The following is a 22,004-nucleotide window of genomic DNA, read 5'->3' as shown; positions in this document are numbered from 1 at the left end:
ATCAGTTCCCACATGCAAAGAATTTCTAAGGAAATTCAGTCATTTCTGGAAACCAAACTTCTGGAAAGAGAATATTAAACCATGATCACTTCAAAGAAGATCCTAAACAGTTTAGCAGCTGAAAATAGTACAAATCAGTCAGGTTGTTATAAATTTTTACTGAATGCCTTATAATAAATCAACTGTAATTACTTAGCATATTAAGATCATTTGTGTGAGTGTGTGTACGACCCTATGGAACAGAGCCCACCAAGCTCTTCTGTCCATGGGATTCTCCAGGCAATGGAATAGGTTGCCATTCCCTCTTCCAGGCGATCTTCCCTACCTAGGAATCAAATCCACACCTCCTGCATTGCAGGTGGATTCTTTACCCATGAGCCACCTGGGAAGCCCATGGTAATGTACACACACACACACACACATATGCTTCAGTTCAGTTCAGTTCAGTTGCTCAGTCATGTCCGACTCTTTGCGACCCCATGAACTGCAGCACGCTAGGCCTCCCTGTCCATCACCAACTCCCGGAGTTCACTCAGACTCACATCCATCGAGTCAGTGATGCTATCCAGCCATCTCATCCTCTGTCGTCCTCCTGCCCTCAATCCCTCCCAGCATCAGAGTCTTTTCCAATGAGTCAACTCTTCGCATGAGGTGGCCAAAGTACTGGAGTTTCAGCTTTAGCATCATTGCTTCCAAAGAAATCCCAGGGCCGATCTCCTTCAGAATGGACTGGTTGGATCTCCTTGCAGTCCAAGGGACTCTCAAGAGTCTTCTCCAACACCACAGTTCAAAAGCATCAATTCTTCGGCGCTCAGCCTTCTTCACAGTCCAACTCTCATATCCATACATGACCACAGGAAAAACCATAGCCTTGACTAGACGGACCTTTGTTGGCAAAGTGATGTCTCTGCTTTTCAATATGCTATCTAGGTTGGACATAACTTTCCTTCCAAGGAGTAAGCGTCTTTTAATTTCATGGCTGCAGTCATCATCTGCAGTGATTTTGGAGCCCAAAAAAATAAAGTCTGACACTGTTTCCACTGTTTCCCCATCTATTTCCCATGAAGTGATGGGACCAGATGCCATGATCTTCGTTTTCTGAATGATGAGCTTTAAGCCAACTTTTTCACTCTCCTCTTTCACTTTCATCAAGTTTAGTATTTTCATTAATGTAAATACAAAATTACCCTTGCAAAAAAACACAATAATCTTCTCAGATAATTTAGACACATAGTGACAATAAGAATAAAAATATGGAATTGACCAGCAAAGTTCATTTAGGCTTTTCCATAAGCTGTTACCAGAAAACCTGAACAAACTTTCTGGCCAACCCAATATGCCCTAAGTTTTACCCTGGGACAGAAGTTAAACAAGCCTCTTCACATGGATTGTCACTAATCCTTGCCGCTTTCTCCCCATCCTCTTCCTTTAAAGAGAAGAACAGGTTTCAGAGGGGTTAAATCATTTGCTCTACATTGCACAGCAAATAGCAAAAGAAAGATTCAGTCTGAAATTGTTGGACTCTGTTTTCAACCCTACATAATGTCACCTTCTTCTCCAAAATATAATTAATCTGAGAATCATTTGGCAATTCCAAAATATATTGCAGAAGATGCTGTTCTGGTTAGTGGGAAAAAGCACATTATCTGCAAATTGGTTTAAAAATTATTAATGCTTTAACAATTCTGAAATAAACCATGGGATGAACAAACTTGAAAAGAAAATGAAAATAATTTTCTATTATGTAGAAGACATTACCAAGAGTGCTGTTAACATCAATTACAGTTTGAAATAAAATGTTTTTTCTATCAGCTTCAGATAGAAGCCAGTTTTCTGCATTTGGTCTGGCGGCTGGGTGTTATATTTACCATAACATACAAGTATGTCTGAAACCTTAGGAATTTAGGGCAGTTTAAGGAAAATGAATGAATAATAGATGAAGTCTCTCTTAAATGTCCCATTCTCCCCACTGAGCCTACTCCCCAGCTTCCTCTCTTATCCTGGAAATGACAAGCCTTTTTTTAGTGAATACATAATAAATGATAAGAATATCAAAAAAAAAAAAGAATATCTACCAGGTAGGGGAATGGTAGGCACACATTTTAAAAGCCTTGGAAAACATGTGTTGTCTAGATGGAGAAAAACAGAGGTTGGCTATTGCCAAAAAGCTTGTAGACCAGGTCAAGTACAAGTTTTAACACAAGACTGAGCTGGAAATAATCAGTACTGAACTATATGACTTCTCAAGGAGAGGCAGCATACACTTTTCACTGAAGTATTTCTAACTTTATATGAAGATGTGTTTATGAAGAAGTTTATGTTTCCTCCACTATTTATTTTTGCTCTTTTGGAGCTTTTAGAGGTCTTCAAGTAGGGAGAGCTCCACCCTTTCCTGGTTGACACATATTTTAGTACTTATCCCCATTAAAATGTTTCAGTAAGATATTAACTTGATTAGAACCCACAGAGTCACTCAAAAAGCATGAAAATACATGGAGGTAACTTTAATAGTCAGACATCAAAAATGTTGTGTATATTTAAATATTGCAATGGAATAGCTGTTAAAAAAAAAAAAAAGTGTGTGTAAAAATATTTCAAATTATCTGAGCCCAATACTGGGTTACTTAGTCTCACTCCCAATGATAGTAGCCACACCCACCCTGGGCTCCTCAGGGGACTCCACTTGCGATGCACATTTTCCTGTTCCAAAACTAAAATCTCATCTCCTGAGATATTTCTGTAAGCCACACCCCTCTTTTCTCCTTCTCCATGCTTATTACCAATATAAGTACATTGCAAACAATATGCATGTTCAGCAGCTAATTCCTTGGAGAAGGAAATGGCAATCCACTCCAGTGTTCTTGCCTGGGGAATCCCAGGGATGGAGGAGCCTGGTGGGCTGCCATCTACGGGGTCGCGCAGAGTCAGACACGACTGAAGCGACTTAGCAGCAGCAGCAGCAGCAGCAGTGAGACTTAACCAATGTTTACTTTTAGCATGGCCTCTTATAGAGTAGGACAGTAAAGAAGTGAGGCTTTTTTAATTTTTGTTTGTTTAATCTTATTTGAAGGATAACTGCCTTATAGTATTGCATTGGTTTCTACCAAACATCAACATGAATCAGCCATAGGTTTACCCATGTCCCCTCCCAATTGAACATACCTTCTACCTCCCTCCCCATCCCACTCCTCTAGGTTATTACTGAGTCCTGTTTGAGTTTCCTGATTCATACAGCACATTCCCTTTGGCTATCTATTATACATATGGTAATGTATGTTTCCATGTAACTCTATACAGCCCACCCCACCCAAGCCATGTTCATAAGTCTGTTCTCAATGTCTGTGTCTCCACTGCTGCCTTGCAAATAGGTTCATCAGTACCCTCTTTCTAGATTCTATATATATACACTAATATACAATAATTGCTTTTCTCTTTCTGACTTACTTCACTCTGTATAATAGGCTCTAGGTTCATCCACCTCATTAGGACTGACTCAAATGTGTTCCTTTTTATGGCTGAGTAATATTCCATTGTATATATGTACCATAGCTTCTTTATCCATTCATCTGTCAATAGACATATAGGTTGCTTCCATGTCCTAGGTATTGTTAACAGAGCTGCAATGAAAATTTGGGTACATGTGTCTTTTTCAATTTTGGTAGAGAAGTGAGTTTTCATTGAGTGGAAATAAGGATGTTATGAAATATTGTAAAGTCTGCATTTCTGCCAACTCAATGCCTAACTCAGTAATATTTACTACATCATTAAAATATTTTTATGCATGTGAAAACTCATATGTAATCACATACATATGTGTACTAATTAATGCAATATTCTGGAAAATACTAAAATGATATAGCAGCTGTACATGACTCAATGATCCTCTAAGTTTCTTCCTCCCTGGGTTCCTGTTCCCAAACTATACATGTAATGAAAGCACTTTGTATGAGATAAGCATTTTTCAAAAGCTTTTACTTATTATTTCATTCAGTCCTTACAACAATCAGGTATAGGATCTATAGCCACCTCCATTCACAGATGAAATACAGAAAATGACTTATCTTGCTACCCAAAACACAGCAATGACTATCAGAGCTGAGATATGAATTTGAATCTGAGCTTTCCAGTGCATAATATATAGATAGTGGTAAATAAATACTCTGGTTGATGGCACAAAAACTCACAGTCCTAGTTGCAGCATCCTAGCTTTGTAGCAGTGCTAATGGTAAAGAACCAGCCCACAATGGAGGAGATACAAGATTTAGGTTCAATCCCTGGGTTGGGAAGGTCCCCTGGAGGAGCACATGGCAACCCACTCCAGTATTCTTGCCTGGAGAATCCCATGGACAGAGGAGCCTGAGGGCTATAGTCAGTCCACAGGGTCACAAAGAGTTGGACACAGCTGAAGGAACTCAGCATGCCATGCATGCTACATGATACCCTATAAATAAATTTAAAATGTGTCTATAAGTACTAAAAGTCTAAAACATAATATAATCATAAATGGTCCAAGAAACCAAAGTTTGAAAATAATTTTAATTTTACTTAGACTTGGAGAAATTGGTTCTAGTGTTTTGTTTCCAATATAACGCTCTTCATAAGATAATTCAGCATTAATATTTAATAATACAATTTTATTTAACTTGTTTTTATATACTTTAATCTTTCTTAAATGTGCAATATGCTCAGTCTTTCAAATAAACAGAGAGACCAGAAGCTTATAAGCAAGGAACGTTTTGTGGTGTGTTCTAAACTCAGCAGATAAAATGTTGTACATATTTGCAGTAAGACATATATATATAATATATGTAATAAGAAATTAAGGGATGATAGGACTTCCCTGGTGGATCAGATGGTAAAGCTTCTGTCTACAATGTGGGAGACCTGGGTTCGATCCCTGGGTCAGGAAGATTCCCTGGAGAAGGAAATGGCAACCCACTCCAGTACTCTTGCCTAGAAAGTCCCATGGACGGAAGAGCCTGGTGTCCATGGGGTCGCAAAGAGTCGGACACGACTGAGCAACTTCACTTTCTTTCTTTCACTTTAGGATGTATATATCTCCTAAGTTATGGATGGCATCATTGATTCAATGGACATGAACTTGGGCAAACTCCGGGAGATGGTGAGAGATAGAGAGGCCTGGCATGCTGCAGTCCATGGGGTCACAAAGAGTCAGATATAACTTGGTGACTGAACAACAAGTTATAAAAACTTCTACATAGCACCTGTATCAAATGTCTTTTATAACCAAATGATACAGAATTCTTCCACCAATAAGATACTATGTATTTTATATTGAATGTTGAGAAGTAATACATTTTCTGTTAAAGTTTCTTAACATGATTTCTAAAAGCTTTCTTTGACGTTCTGTGTTAAAAACATATAAACTAAATTATGACATGTTTATGTATTAGGGAAGAATAACTTTTTTATGAATTCATTAAGTATTCATTTGAAATTTTTAATCAGGTTTGTTGACCAAAGTGGAAGTAAAAATACTGGATCCTAATTTCTTTGTGAAAACTTTAGGTTAATATCACCTAAAAGTCAAAAGTACCCTAATATTTTACAAAAGGCATTTTACGTATTATCTATTTAACCCCAATTTTGTTCATGAACTATTTCATTAATAGGCTGTTATGTAAGAGAGTAAGAGAGTGGATTTCTACTAGAATGAGTTTTACTGTTGTTGTTGATTTTTTATGCATAACTAATGCTGCCTCTGCAGCCAAACAGTTGTTTATAAAAATACACTTTTTAGTCATACTTCAGGAAATAAGGTTATCGTTTTTTTTTCTTGTTTAATTTTTTTGTTTGTTTGTTTGCTTTTTTGTTGTTGGGTTTGGTTTTTTGGAGCTGAGAGACCTATCAAACATTTTAGGAAATATTTTTACCCATTGGACTCAGCAGAAGGGTGCCACCTGGTGGCAACTTGAGCAAATTCTAAACCAGGTCTAACTATAAAAAGGTATGTTTAAGAAGCCTCGAAAGTCTTACCACTACCAAGGGCAAATGATAGAAATATTTTTTTTAAGTTCCTATGTACCTATCAGGATATATCTGGTTTTATATTATTTTAAGAGATACTAACCTAATTTTTTAATTTCAAGATTTATTATTTACATTTACAGTTGAAGAGTTAAAAAAATCTTTACCTATTTTATATTCAAGGTAAATTTATACACATGCATATGTAATATTTGCAATTCTTCTGCATTATGCCAGGAGAAGGGTGTTGAACTGTAATTGTGTAAAGGTTAGAAGATGGAGCTTTAGAGTTAAAAGAGCTTATTTTTTTAACTGCCATAGACTAGGACTATGTCTCATCTGTACCACTTATGAAGACAAGGTTGATCAAGTTGTTTAGTTACTTGAGAGAATTCTCTGTTCTCATCCCTACACTAGGAATAATAACAAGACCTAACTTAAAAATTGTCAGCTTTGAGGATCAAGTAGGAAAATGCATTCAGTGAGTGTTACCTTATCAACCCAGAGGACAGTACTCAGCACATGGCAAGCACACAGGAAGTGATTTCCAAATCTAATAATAAGTTACAACTAGCCACTCAAGATTATGTATTCCCTGATGTAAAATGGATATTGATTACGTTAAGTGGGAATGACTGCTTCTACCCACAGCTAAGCATTTATTTTTAGACATTTTGTAAATGTGGAGTGTTATAAAAACAACAGAAGTAACTGTTGTAAACATTTATTTAATCAATGAAGCTTTAAAGGCAAGACTACTGAGATGATGAAAATATCTCCAATGATTCAGAACAGTAATAAAAATATGCAGTCCCTGTTACTCTTGTTGCATCTGCTCCCAGAGGAGGGGCTACCTCTGGTCATGGCACCCTACGCTAGAAGACAGTAGTAGATAAGGTGAAATAGGGACGCCGAACTCTCTAAAAGGCCACAACAACAATTAAATTATGTGGTTCATAACCATCTCACGGAGAAGAAAGACTCTGGTCTTCCATGATGCTGTTCGTAGAAATGGGTATTTGATGGCCTCTGGACAAGGCATCTTTGAGGTTTCATAATAATCACTACCACAAAAAGCAAAAGACCTTTCTGGCAATATTCAAAAGCTTAAATCACTCAAAATCAACACCTAGCAAGTGACTTACTGGAACACGCCTCCTATTAAACCATTAAGTAGGATTTCATAAAGCTACATTTTTAATTTTGTGAATCTTTTTTTTTTTTTTTTCCAGAAATATCACAGAAACTTGAACAATCGATCTTGTCTATATGGAGGTATTGTATCTGGGGCCACATGAGAGTTACCTAACAACTGCAGAATTAAATCACAATGACTAATACTATTAATAAAAAACCTAGACTCTTAAAAGAAATAGTTTAAGCCATCACAGCAATTGTCCACATCATCTGCTCACCATTTTGTATGTCAAGCTTTAGACAAAGAATAGACTACACATAGGTATATTCTGGGATTGCCTGGAAAACTCCCAGTGGGATGCTGCCATGTATATTTCAGTCTTCCTTTCCTTTCCCTTGAGAAATCAATCTCTTTCATTTTAGCTCAAGTGTAATATGCATACCATTGACATTGTAAAATCACATCAGTGCTCAGAAAGGCACTTAAAAAAAACTCAATTAAAACAAGAGTTCTACAAATGGCCACTCCCTGACTATTTGAAGTGGCATAAGCAAAAATGCACACTAACAACAGATTCAAGCTTGAGTCTCTGTCTTCATGTGAATTTTAAGTACCAGATTAGTTCTGAAAAAAGGCTTTGCTGTGGATATACAGCTTGTCCACTATTTACATAAACATTTTCAGCTTCTGTATCCTCTGCTTCTTCCTCCCCACCTCCACCATCACTGAACTGTTTGCAGAGCCTCAAGTAACCAGCTGGTGTCACAGGTTAGTGAGTAAAGATTTCATGTGGAAACTCTCACCTGACTAATCATTCTTATTGGTAGTATCATTCCAAGTGCAGTAGAGAGGCTCAGTGGCTTATTAATGAAATTTAAGAGCTGTCAGCCTGAAAGAGGATGTTAAATCCATGCTCCTCTCCTGAAATTATTTTTATAATCAGATAACCCGTTGCTACCTTGTGATGTGTGCTGGAGGGAGCAGGGAAAAGAGATACAAGGAGAAAGGACAGGTTATATACATGTTTTAATATTTTCATACTTTTCTCAGGGTAAGGAGCAAAAAGAATGGTTTAAGAAAACAAGTGCTTTATAAAAACTGCAACATCCATCTCAGTAAAGGGAGGGGGCTTTAAGTCTGAGTAATCCTCACCACCTATGTGAAACATATGTGAGCAAAATGAGAAGGGTGGGAAGGGCGAAAGAGAGGCCACTAGCCAGGAGCGACAGCCAGGACTAGAACATTAATAACGGCAGCCCTAGAGTCGCCCCCTCTGCCTCCCACCACTCTGAGCGGACAGCTCCCCTTCACTAACTCCTCAATGCTTAAAATATGCGAAGAGCTGAGCCCTCCTGTAGCCTCGCTGTTTGCACCCCCTTCATCCACTTCTAGCAATGAGCTAGAAGTGTCTCCGCCAGAAATGCTTTGAGAGGCCTTCAATAGTGCGCTCGGGGCAGAGAGACCACCTCTGGACCCCGGCGCCTCCATCCTCCAGCTCCGTGGTTATCCGCAGACCTAAGTACAACCCTCTTGGTTCAGACTCTCTAAATGAGTAAACGTGACAGCCTCCCTCCTCTCGGCCAGGGCACCTCGGCGCTCCCGACCCTCCAACTTTGGGAAAAGACGACACCGAACTCACGAGTCACCCCAACCCAGGGACAGAGACGAGATGGAGATTCACCGTATGGTTATGTTACAGATTCCTAAAGACCGAAACAAAACGGGGTGACCAGAGAGGAAAGACAGAAAACGGACTAAAATTACCCTCAGCCAGCACAGCGCACCCCCTCATTTCTGCAGAAACAACACATCTGGACTCAACAAATCACTAAAGCCACTATCTTCCCAGTTCCACCTAATCATGCCTTTTTGCTCCAAGCTCGGTTCCAAGCAGACAACAGATGCGTGGTACACCCTCTTCCCCCATTTTGCGTCCCTCACCCCCACCCCCGTCCCGGTCTCCTCAAAGGAAAACAGAAAGGAAAGGAAGTACTCTGATGGCCTAAAGGTCATCTGCCTACTCCGGTAAGCTTTGGTCTCAGCTACGTGAAAACAGGGTTCGAACCCAGCAAGTGGAAGCCTCCAAGAGAGCAGCAATTCCTCCAACGTGCTTCAATAGGAGCCAAGAGGTCCCCATTTCTTGGCCCCGGCCACCTCCCCTCCGTCGGGGGCCGGCCCGAGGGGTTGCCCAGGCCACCCCTCCTTTACCTCTCTGCCCCCTTCCCCGCGGCTCTCCACCTTGCGCATCCTCTCGCCCGGCCCCGGAGCGCACTCGGAGGCTCTAACTTCGTGCAGAGTCCATGGATGAGCTGAGGAGAGCCTGGAACTGGGGCGGGGGTGGGTGGGGAGAAGGAGGCGTGGGAGCTGAGCCCTGGAGGAGGGGCGGGGGAAGCGCGGGTTGGAGTCTCCCTTCCTGGGAGGGCCTGGCCGCAGCTGCCAACTCTCACCTGGTCCGCCGGCTGCGCCTGGCTCGCCCTGGCCCCTGGGGTGGGCTGTTGCTCCTGCTTCATGGCTGTCATCGCCCGCGGCCCGTGTTGGCGCTCACTTCCTCGCGGGCACTTCAGACTCGGGGACCGTTGGCAGGGATTGCATGTCACAGGCTCCCTGCTCTCCGAATTGGCGGAAGGCAAAGCGGCAGCGACGGGGTGGGGGGAGGGGAGCGATGGGGAGGGGAAGAGGAGCGGCACCAGGCAAGCTCCCCCTCGCAGGATCCCTCCTTCGGCCACCGCAGACCCTCTAACTCCCCACTCCCCCCGCCCCCCACCACCACCCCACCACCCCAAAGCGTAGACAGCCCTGGAGAGCGGACACCACCAAGTGACAAGTTAGCGGAGCGGCGAGCGGCTGGAGAGCGGCACCTGACAGTGCTGGAGCGTTGTCTCGCAGTCCCGGAGGAGCCCGGCTCGCCTTCTACCGCAGTCTGCGCCCCCCGCCAGCCCCCGGGGGCTCCCCGCGCAGAGCTCAGCGCGCCAGGTGGAGCAGCCGGGAGCCGCGCGCCAGCATCTCTGGAGCAACTGCAAAGCGGGCGAGAGCACTGCGCCTGGCGCGAGCTCCCCACACGCGCGGCGGAGCCTGCCCAGCTCCGCGGGTCCCCTCACCCCCTCCCGCCCCCCGCGGGCTCCTGCTAAAACCCGGAGAAGCGGAGTGCGCGCTTGCAAAGCCCTCGGTGGCTCCTGCGCTGTCACTGGGCATGCTCCAGCGCTCCGAGAAGCCAGGGGGCAGAGGGGTACTGTCGGTCGAGAGCCCCATCCCGGGCACCAACACCTATCGGGACCGAAGAGGTTGTCGTAGACTGATTACGACCGGTCTTCTGATTTGAGTCAATAGACAGGGATCCTTTAGCCTCCAGCCTGGATTCCCCGGCTAGTTGGTTAATAATGCCAGTGGAATTCCTAAAGGTTGAATTAAAATAATGATACTCTGGTACTCCTACTTTTTTCTCTCTGTCTCTGGACACGAAGAAAAATCCTCAAATTTTCAGTCCGTTTACACCGTTCCCTTCCTCAACACAACTTTCTCTCCCTTTCAAAGTTTACGTTTTAGTGAGTACTGGGAGCCTAGAGCATGGATACAAAACAATGAGTCAATGTAGCTTTTTGGAGCCGAATCCCTGTGGGTATAAGAAAACAAAGTCCTCCAGTTTCATCCAAGTGCGCTAGCACGCGGATTTCCCGGGATAGTAGAAAGGTCCCGCCCAGAGCAGATGGGCAACAAGCAGCCCGTGAGTCTCAAGCACTGGTTGTTGGAGATTTCTTGCCAGAGACTGGAAGGGAGGAGTCAACTATCTGGTATTACTGGATTCAGAACACAAGTTGTGAGGTTTCGGCAGAAGGGACCTAGAAAATGCTTGGGGGAGGGGAGGGGAGTCGCCTTGACTCATGTTTTACTAGCTAAGGACAAACTCCATCCTTTTCTGAGTTACTTGGTCCAAGAACAAGCCACCTCCTAGCAAACTCAAGAGATGACCCTGGGTTTGATCCCTGGTCGGGGGAGATCCTCTGGAGTAGGAAATGGCGACCTGCTCCAGAATTCTTGCTTGGAAAATTCCACGGACAGAGCAGCCCGGCAGGCTACAGTCCATGGTGTCGCAGCAAATAGTCAACACTTGAGCGCGCAGGCACACATACATACACACAGCTGAGGGAATGTTGTAGGATAAAAAAACGTTTTTATCCTGCCTTGTTAGTTCCTAAGGTATGCATTGTCACACTTATCCTAAGCATTAATTGTAGCAATAGTGCCTTTAAGATATGCTTTTTCTTTCTTTCTTTTTTTTTTTAAGACAGCCAGGTTCACCAGATTTGAGTAGATTAGAGAATAAAATGACTTTCTCTACAGAAGAAGGTAGTATTTGGATGGAGAGAAAACTGGCTTTTAAAAAACAGGTAATGAAGTACATATTATGAGTGGCCTATTATAGTGTGTTGGACCATTTTCATAGGAATAATTGTGCTAGTTGTAAAAGTACAAAACAAAAATTTTAAATGAAACAGTAGTAAAATAGCTATTGGGCAATTTAGCCATTAAAACTGACAATACAGATTTTCCCTTACATATAACGTTTTGGGAGAAAGGGAGCTCTATTATTCAAAAAGTGTTTTCGTCTTTATATTTTGCTCTTCTGTTCATTATTTCAATGTGTCATCCTTTGCATTTGGTTCTATATTGAACAACTGACTTGCAGGAATTTAGTTATATACAAAGATTTCTGCCACATAGGACAAGGCAGTTATCTTCATTCTACTTAAGATTACTTATTTGATTGAATTAAGCTGTTCAATTTGCATCCATTATCAGTATTCACTATAAAATCCACTTGGGTCACAATTCAAGACATAAGTTGTATGTTTCGTGTATGTGTATTTGTGTGCATATATCATTTTTTAAAGGAAAGCTTCTTTGATTTAATTTGAGTCTTTGTCTTTTTGGTGGGTCCTTATTTTGTCTAAGCTAAGAGGATTATTTTACAGCTGTTGGGATCTAAGTTAAGGGCATTAATTAAAACTTAATCACAGATAAACTGGGCTTCCCTGGTGGCTCAGACAATAGAGAATTTGCCAGCAATGCAGGAGACCTGGATTTGATCCCCTAGGTTGGGAAGATCCACCTTGCATGGCAACCCACTCCAATATTCTTGCCTAGAGAATTCCCACCAACAGAGGAGCCTGGCAGGCTACTACACTCAAGGGAGTTGAAAAGACATGACTAACCACAGCACAGGTAAACTAATGTCTCCAACTTACATACTCTATTTTTTTGAAATGTGATGTCCTTGAATTACAACATAGGATTTTCTACTTTATTCTTTATTGAAGGAAAAATTCCACTGGTCAAGGGAAAAAAAAGGCTTATATTCTGAGAGAATGTCTGAAGCTGAGTGTTGTATGGTTTCTGATTACATTATCGTATAAAGACATAAAACACTGATTTACAATCAAACATCTACAAAGTTTTAAAACCACACAATTAGATGTAAAGCTAGTGCAGTGTAGACAAAAGGACCTGTGCCAGACTAGGTGTGATCGTATTGTAGTTCTTACCCTAGTCTCATGCCCTAGTTCATGCATGGAGGTATGGGCAGAAGTAATTCTTAAAGAGATGGGAATACCAGACCACCTGACCTGCCTCCTGAGAAATCTGTATGCAGGTCAAGAAAGCTACAGTTAGAACTGGACATGGAACAACAGACTGGTTCCAAATTGGGAAAGAAGTACATCAAGACTGTATATTGTTACCCTGCTTATTTAACTTATATGCAGAGTACAACATGTGAAATGCCAGGCTGGATGAAGCACAAGCTGAAATCAAGATTGCTGGGAGAAATATCAATAACCTCAGATATGCAGATGACACCACCCTTATTACAGAAAGCGAAGAATTAAAGAGCCTCTTGATGAAAGTGAAACAGGAGAGTGGAAAAGTTGGCTTAAAACTCAACATTCAGAAAATGAAGATCATGGCACCCGGTCCCATCACTTCATGGCAAATAGATGGGGAAACAATGGAAACAGTGACAGACATTTTTTTGGCCTTCAAAATCATTGCAGTTGGTGACTGCAGCCGTGATATTAAAAGACACTTGCTCCTTGGAAGAAAAGCTATGATCAACCTAGACAGCATATTAAAAAGCAGAGACATTACTTTGCCAACAAAGGTCCATCTAGTCAAAGTTATGGTTTTTCCAGTAGTCACGAATGGATGTGAGAGTTGGACTATAAAGAAAGCTGAGTGCCAAAGAATTGATGCTTTTGAGCTGTGGTGTTAGAGAAGACTCTTGAGAATCCCTTGTTCAGCAAGGAGATCCAACCAGTCCATCCTAAAGGAAATGAGTCCTGAATGTTCATTGGAAGAGAAACTCCAATACTTTGGCTACCTGATGCGAAGAACTGACTCATTGGAAAAGACCCTGATGCTGGGAAAGATTGAAGGCAGGAGGAGAAGGGGACTACAGAGGATGAGATGATTGGATGGCATCACTGACACGATGGACACGAGTTTGAGTAGGCTCTTGGAGTTGGTGATGGACAGGGAAGCCTGGCATGCTGCAGTCCATGGGGTCGCAAAGAGTCGGACATGACTGAGTGACTGAACTGAAAGTTACTTATGGATCTGCTTCCTTACCTGGTATAATTAAAATCTTTAGAGCACACGACCACTAAGATCTCATCTTTCTCTATAAATTTCTATGACAATATATTAATTTTATGGAGCAAACATGTATCATTGAAATGTTAAAATGTTTACATTACATACTTTTAAATCTTAGACAAGTATTTACAAAAATAACACAAAAAATCAATAGATAAGTAAATTACTTCACAAAAGACCCTTAATATCCACCAAACTTCCCCTGGCTCTCTAGTTACACATATGTGTACACTGACAATTCTTGTCTTGATACTATTTTTAGAATTCAGAAAATTAAAATTCATTTCTTTATAGTGTATCATCTCTAAAAAACAGATTTATTAAGGAGAGTTTTGTAGAGATTTATACAGTATTTCTCAGTAGCTTTTTCATATATTTAATGAGCTAACTCATGGACAAGCATTCATTTTATAACAGTCAGGCAATGATAAAGGAAGTTTTCCTACAGTTTTTGTGGAATGGAATCAGGGTCTTAAAACTGCAAAAACTGAAGAGATTGTCCACCAAAATCTCTCCTATTTGGGGTTATAAATATCCAAATCTTGCAACATGTGGCCATATTATTCAGGAAAATTTCTAGAATTCAGACTCCTCTATTCGCTTTGGAAAAATTTTACTGACTCAAATCCTACTTACAGGTTCCCATGTAAACATAACTCACTAAGCTGCTTCCTCAATATATTGATTTAAGTTTTCCAAGTCACCCCCAAATTTTCTCACATATGACATTGTGAACATTTGCAGTGTCTTTCTTTCCTTGATATTTGATTCTTTAAAAGTATGATACCAACTCATACATTTCATTTTATCTAGAATGATTAACATGACTGAGCATAGGCCATGAGATTTAGATAATTAAATTCATTGAAGATTATCATTAACATTTTTAAGCATTAGTGGCAAAAATGGATTTTTCCAGAATATTTAGATCATGTGTGCTATATTCAGTCTTCCATATCAAAGGTTATAAAATCCCACATTTCCTCTGACAACAACAGTAACAAATAAAGGCTGGCTAAACCCTGAAAAGTTAGAGGAAGACAAAGTCCCTTGAGGATGTGGGAAGCCCAGAGAGCCTTTAGAGACAAACTCTTCAGTTTCAGATCAATTACTTAAGGCAAATAGGACTCTGTAATGGCTGGTTGCCTGGAATCTCTCCCTTCTTTTTGCTTCTCTCTCTTTCCAGAAGTAAATCTGCAGTGTCACGTTAAGGCCACTTTGATGGGGATTTCTCTAGCATTAGCCAGTTCTCTATTGAGTGTCTGTAATGAGCACAACATCAGGAAGACAGAGTTCATGAGCTGCGCCTTTGAGACCTAGCCTGAAATGTGCCCAATTAGCTTTTCGCAGATCAAGAAATAGCTTTGGTTCACATCTTCTACTATCATTTGCTTTCGATTTATAAATCACCTCTATTCACCTCAATTGGCTTCTTGAATTCCCCGAAGTGCATATCATGTCACTGGGCAGAAGACCAGGATGCTGAGCAATCCTCAGAAATAAGACATATATTATTAACAGAAGCTCTAACCAGTAAACTATCACAAAGATGTTTTAATAAAAAAAGAAAGAAAAAGAAGTAGTGTCACTACATATTTGAGTGATACCCATGTACAGAGCTCATCCTGTTCTGAGATGCTGTGGGCATTAATTTAACTAAACTTGTTAGTCTCTGTCTATGATACGAAGACTTTCCTGTTATAAAAATTCATAGCCCAATTATGATCTCTGGTGGAAGCAGACAGAGTTGCAATATCCTGACAGTCATTCTTGTTGCTCACTGGAGACAGGAAGATATTAACAAACTTCTCATTGGCACTGAGACCAGGACTGTACAGTCCTCTTGGTTGTTACATTAAAACACCTCGAATCTTTATCCCCAACAGTCCTTCTGTGACATACATGAGTATTCAGACAGGAAAGCAGTGAACATGATTTTCCCATTTAATATTTTCGCTCCAAGGTATAGCTGAATCACAACACCAAAACATCTAGAATGTGGGGGCAATTACCTGTTATTTTTACCTACTAGATTCTTTACACTTCCCTGATGGTTCAGACAGTGGAGAATCTGCCTGCAGGAGACCCAGGTTTGATCCCTGGGTCAGGAAGATCCCCTTGAGAAGGGAATGGCTACTCACTTCAGTATCCTTGCTTTACAAGGGGTTTGTGTTTATTTGATTTTTAAGAGTAATTGGACTGAAGGGAGATCCAACCAGTCCATTCTTTTTTTTTTTTTTTTCAACCAGTCCATTCTAAAGGAGATCAGCCCTGGATGTTCTTTGGAAGGAATGATGCTGAAGCTGAAACTCCAGTACTTTGGCCACCTCATGCGAAGAGTTGACTCATTGGAAAAGACCCTGATGCTGGGAGGGATTGGGGGCAGGAGGAGAAGGGGACGACAGAGGATGAGATGGCTGGATGGCATCACTGACTCGATGGACATGAGTCTGAGTGAACTCCGGGAATTGGTGATGGACAGGGAGGCCTGGTGTGCTGCGATTCATGGGGTCGCAAAGAGTTGGACACGACTGAGTGAATGAACTGAACTGAACTGAACTGAACTAATGTAAAATACCTTCCTTTTTTTTGTGATAATTATTTCCTTATCTTCCTATTTCTTCAGAAATGAAATCATGTTTCCTGAATCAGATGTTGTCCACAAATTACAGAAGGATTGTCAGATGTGGAAAAGTACTCAGAAACATTGGCATACTATTTGTTCTTTTCAGGTAATGTGTCTATGAACCTGATATCTCTGATATTTCTGACTTCCTAAACAGGATTAGATTTTCTAATGATTCAAAATAACCTCTTTATCTTTGTTCTTGGAAAGTACATTATTACTTCTACACTCAGACTTCATAGTGGTTACCTGACTCCTTTCCTTATATAATTCCCAGAACAGCAAAAAGAACATTTCTCTTTCAGAGAAATCTTTTATAAATTGAAAGATAAAACTTGAGATCTTGACTAATTTCAGAGAGAATTCCTACTTTCTTTTCTTTTCTGTTTTTAACAATTTCACCATGCTCAGTGTATTTTTAAGGATTTCGTGCTAGATTCACACTCCCTCATGAATTTCCTCTTGAAAACTAAAGATAGTCTAGTCTCAGATTCAAATGAGAAGGCTCCAGACCATCCACTAGCATTAAAGGGCCCCTGGCATTCTTCTCTACCCACTGAGTTTCTACCACTGGCAACTTTCCTTCTACCATCTCCAAAGAAAATTGAGGCCAAGTCTTTGGATTCCCAGCCAGTCCTTTCGTCCCAGAGTTCTATGTTTAGATTTTGCAAATATAGTTCAGGGCATCTTGGGATGTGACCTCTATTGAAATGAGGCACATAAAATACATCTCTTATTACTGAACACTGTTTAACGCTGTTTAACATATTAACCTAGATGAGTTGTTTGCTATTGATATAGATTACTTCTTATATCCTTGTATTCATCTATCTATCCGTCATCTGTATCTATTTGGGAAGATAACTGAGTCTCTTGATGTCTATCCTACGATTCTAAATATTTACTAGCTTCATGTATCTTTATTCAAATCAAAAAAGGAGAAAGATTAAGAAGAGATTAAGGAGAAGTGAGAAAAGAAAAAGAAAGAGGGAAAACCAAAAGAGGCATTCTAATGCTATTATTATTAGGGTTATCCAAGTATATTAAGTCTTTTATATTCTTATTAATGTTTCATAAGAATTGTGAAATACTTTAATTCCTTTTGGTTAGGTATTAAGTATAGCACCTGCCATTGATTCTATAGTATGTATTCACATAATTTTAGAAAGCATACTTCAAATTTTAATTTCCTTATTCTTCTCTAGTTGAGTTATATTTGATATTTTTCAATTACTATCAATTATCTGTATTTTCTTGTAATGTTTATCATTTTGCGCTTAACAATTAACTACATGCATCAGTGGAGGAGGTGGAGAAAATCACTAACAAATATCACAGTTTATACAAACCAATGACTAGAGAAATAGCAATTAATTGGCCATTTTTTTTGAGTCAGTAGTATTCATATGAGCATTTAATCCTATTGATAGGACATCAAAATAGCCTCATAGGATGGATGGAAGTCTCTTTTGTGGTTCCCTACTCCTACTTGTGGAGAAGCGATCCACTCATTTGTCCATCTTCTCAACTGTAATTGATTGATTAGGGCTAAGCTCCTCTCACATCCTTTCCTAAGTCAAGTTCAAAGAGACACTCTTCATTAACATGTCTTCTAGTGTATACCTCACTACACAATTTATGCCTTTATTCTACATTAGCTTGCTCAGCATTCTAATTGCCACAAAAGACATTTTACCTTTTCTACTAAACTGTAATTTGTATGGGGGGCAGAAAAGCTTACTGGGCACAGAGGTACAGTTTGTGTGTGTGCAGGGGTTGTGGATGAGGATCGATATCAGTCTCCTTGCTTAAGTAAAAGAAGTCGTGGATGAAATATACTTTGAAAAAAAATAATTCTTCTCCTTACCATTTCAATATTAAGCTCTCTCACAATCTCCTATGAACTTATTTTTATATAATTTATTGAGCAGCATCATCCAAAGAAAATATCTTTTTTCTATCTTACTATTGTCTCAGAATATTTTACGTTTTTCTATTTAACATGTAGGAATTATGTAATCCGGAGAAGGCAATGGCACCCCACTCCAGTACCCTTGCCTGGAAAATCCCATGGAGGAGCCTGGTAGGCTGCAGTCCATGGGGTTGCTAGGAGTCAGACACGACTGAGTGACTTAACTTTCACTTTTCACTTTCATGCATTGGAGAAGGAAATGGCAACCTACTCGGGTGTTCTTGCCTGGAGAATCCCAAGGACGGGGAAGCCTGGTGGACTGCTGTCTATGGGGTCGCCCAGAGTCGGACACGACTGAAGTGGCTTAGCAGTAGCAATTATGTAATCTTCATAATCCTCTGATCTGCTGAGGCTGGATATCGGTAAAGGCTTGCCAGATATTGCTGAGTTACAAAACATTAAGTGAAAGCCAAATAAACTTGAAATTTTCCACTGCTCATGAGCAGACAGTATGTGCTGTAAAATACTGAACCTCTAGTACTGAGAACTCATAGGAAAAAATGAATTTGGACATAAGAGTTATATTGGCAATGCAGCTCCTATGGACATCTATTTCCCACCTTGGATATAAATCTTATACTGAATTTGAGGGAGGAGGAGCCATACTAGGTAAACTTATATTGAACTGAACACAAAGGTTTGTCATCTTCACACAGTTTAAATTTCTATAGCCTGTCCATATAATGCCAAAACTACCACAAGGTCAACAGAATCTTCTAGAATTATGCCCAAACTCAGAGCATTTTTCTTTTTCCTTTGCAACCTCTGCACACGTTTTAAACAAGTTTATTTGTCTGATTTACTAGTCTTTGGGTAAGATATTCAAAAAGAGGGTAACAGGAATTACTGTAGGGTGAGAAGGCAATGGCACCCCACTCCAGTACTCTTGCCTGGAAAATCCCATGGACCGAGGAGCCTGGTAGGCTGCAGTCCATGGGGTCACTAAGAGTCAGACACGACTGAGCGCCTTCACTTTCACTTTTCACTTTCATGCATTGGAGGAGGAAATGCCAACCCACTTCAGTGTTCTTGCCTGGAGAATCCCAGAGACTGTGGGGCCTGGTGGGCTGCCGTCTATGGGGTTGCACAGAGTCGGACACGACTGAAGCGACTTAGCAGCAGCAGCAGCAGAGATACACAAATAATAGCAAGATGGGAAAATATGTAGTCTGTAATCTTGTAAACAGAAAAGAAAAAGACTGGACCTGCAGTTAAAATGATAGAAAAACTTAGTACCATTTAGTGTTGGGAGGAGGGAGAAAAGGTCAAACACCCCACTGCAACTCAGTACGATCACAGAGTATAACCATATCATAGCATAGTAAAGTTGGTGTCCAAAATGAGAATTAAAAAAAAAAAAAAGGAAAATCAGCTTGGCATACTTTCTTTAAAAAGATAGGGTTATTTTGGGAAGGTGGACTGCAGTGATGTCAGCATGGGTTTAGGCTAGATGAGAACTAGACATCAAAACCAGAAGCACAACATTTACAACAAATCCATTCAATAAAACACCTCTACTAATCTGTAAATACCAGAAGCCACGCAGCCTGAGTGCCCATGGTATCTAGAGAAAGCAGAGGGAAGCAGTAGGGCAAATGACATACCTACAATCCCAAAATATTCAAGGAAAAAAACCAAAAAATAGTCAGTGGATGGTATTCACGAGAAAGCACCGTGGATCAATATAAAAATAACTGGGAGAGGTTTTGTTCATTTCAATAGTGAGTGAAAGGGATTCTTCAGGGAATCAATTTCCAGTTGATCTCTCCCATTTCTGCAGGCCTTACTAACAAGAAATGGTCTTTTATTCTTGAGTATTTTTTAAAGTATATTTGTACAGCAATTATCCTGGAAAGAGGGAGCATGGTCTTCCTCTGGAACAAAGGCAAAGAGCCGCCTTACTTCTCACTGAAAAAGGTTTGACTTTCTTAAGCTCAGGGTTCCTCCTCATCTGTAACCCACTGTATAAACCAACATTCATCTGGGTCCAATCACTCACCTCCATGGGACCTGGGGACAAGGAGAGCTTGCACAAATAGAATATGATGATGTTTATGCTCCTGAAATGTGGGAAACCTGGGTTTTATCCCTGGGTTGGGAAGATCCCCTGGAGAAGGAAATGGCTACCTACTCCAGTATTTTAGTCTGGAGAATTCCATGGACTGCATAGTCCATGGGGTAGCAAAGAGTTGGACAGGACTGAGCGACTTTCACTTTCATACTCTTTGCTATAAGTAGTAAAATTCTTTGTCTCTGACTCAAGAGCCTCATACTTTTTGAAAATATCCACAAAACTGGTAGGTTAACTTGTTAACTTGTAAGCCTTGTAAAATCTCAAACACTTCACAGCTTCATAGTTCTTAACTTCATAGCTTTTAACAAGCCAATGTCAAAGTCTAAGGTAGCTAAAGCAGCCTAGATCCTTTGAACTTTTGAAATTGACCTTCCAAGGCTTCTTTCCAACACAGGACCACACACTGAGGAAAAATTACTAGAAGTGGAATCAAAATTGAGCAGAATAAAAATAATAGAGATGAAGGAAAGAGAAAATATGGACAAAAGGTGAACAGGTCTGGGAAATCTAAGAGCACAAGCTATTATGTTTTTTTAAGTACTACAGGAAAACAAAAAAGATTTATTTGAAGTTAGAAAACCTGTCTGAACTTCTAACAATCTAAAAGTTCACTTAAACGTTTCCCTTTAAAACAAACTTCCTGCAAGAAAGAAGGAGAATAATATCCCAATAGACCAAGGATTGGCAAACTATAGTTTGCAGCTCACTTCCTATTTTATAAATAAAGTTACTGGAATATAAAACTTTTTCATACTTGATCATTGACATATACTTATGATTATTTTCAAGGTGCAATGACAGTGTTAAGTATTATGACAGAGAATAAATGATCTGCAAAGAGTTAAATATTTACTTTCTAAGGAAAATCAAAGTGGGAAGAGAAAAATGATAAAAAACCAAAAGAAGTGAAGAAAGAAATAAACATATCCAAAAGAAAGCCATAAATACTGCAGACACAAAGGAAGATCCAACATACAGATTATGGGAGTTCCTTAGTGGGAAAACAAATCAAGGTGGGAGGGAGAAGAAACATTGAAAACAATGATTTAAGAAAATATCATGACATTGAAAAAAAAATTTAACTACTTTTTCAAAAATCACATAATGTGCCTGAGATTATTAACACAGCACAATCAACACCATGTAAAATTAAGAGGTTTTAAAGGAAGAAAATTGGAAGGGCATGTAGGCAAAAAAATACTTAAAATTAACTAATATTATCATTCGATTTTTCCACAATAATACTTTATCTTAAGGGGAAAATAAATCTACACATTTAAGATATTTAAGGAAATAACATGTGAACCAGGGATATGTATATATTTGTAAATATTTATGTGTATTGAACTGAACTGTAATTTGAGACTCTGGTTCTCTTACTCTCCTTTCATCTCCCTGCCTTTCACAGAAGTCAAGCCTGCATCACCCTCTGAGGGCTCCCCTGTCTTTTCAAACCCTTGGCTTTGTTTCCTCATAATGATTTCCTCCCATAACTCTCTTGCATAGCTAACCATATCTGCTTCTCAGAGGACCTGGACTAATACTGTCTAGAGATGAC

The 22,004-nt window shown here is 40.1% G+C and overlaps 1 protein-coding gene across 4 annotated transcripts in view; it reads right to left on the bottom strand.

Moving 5' to 3' along the window:
* The window catches only part of DPP10 (dipeptidyl peptidase like 10), a 1,640,795-nt gene that overhangs the window by 797,202 nt on the left and 821,589 nt on the right, over positions 1–22,004 (bottom strand). Inside the window, exon 1 of one of the 4 annotated variants that reach the window (XM_027562148.1) lies at positions 9,574–10,234. The exons of 1 other annotated variant lie outside the window; for it this stretch is intronic. In XM_027562148.1, the coding sequence (XP_027417949.1) occupies positions 9,574–9,645 (72 nt within the window). In that variant the 5' untranslated portion in view covers positions 9,646–10,234. Of the gene's footprint in view, positions 1–9,334; positions 9,446–9,573; positions 10,235–22,004 lie in introns of those variants that run through there. 2 more of the 4 variants (XM_027562166.1, XM_027562163.1) reach the window with 2 other exon arrangements.

The sequence above is a fragment of the Bos indicus x Bos taurus genome, chromosome 2 (assembly GCF_003369695.1).
Source record: "Bos indicus x Bos taurus breed Angus x Brahman F1 hybrid chromosome 2, Bos_hybrid_MaternalHap_v2.0, whole genome shotgun sequence".
Lineage (NCBI taxonomy): Eukaryota > Metazoa > Chordata > Mammalia > Artiodactyla > Bovidae > Bos > Bos indicus x Bos taurus.
This window is presented reverse-complemented; position numbering and strand designations above follow the sequence as displayed.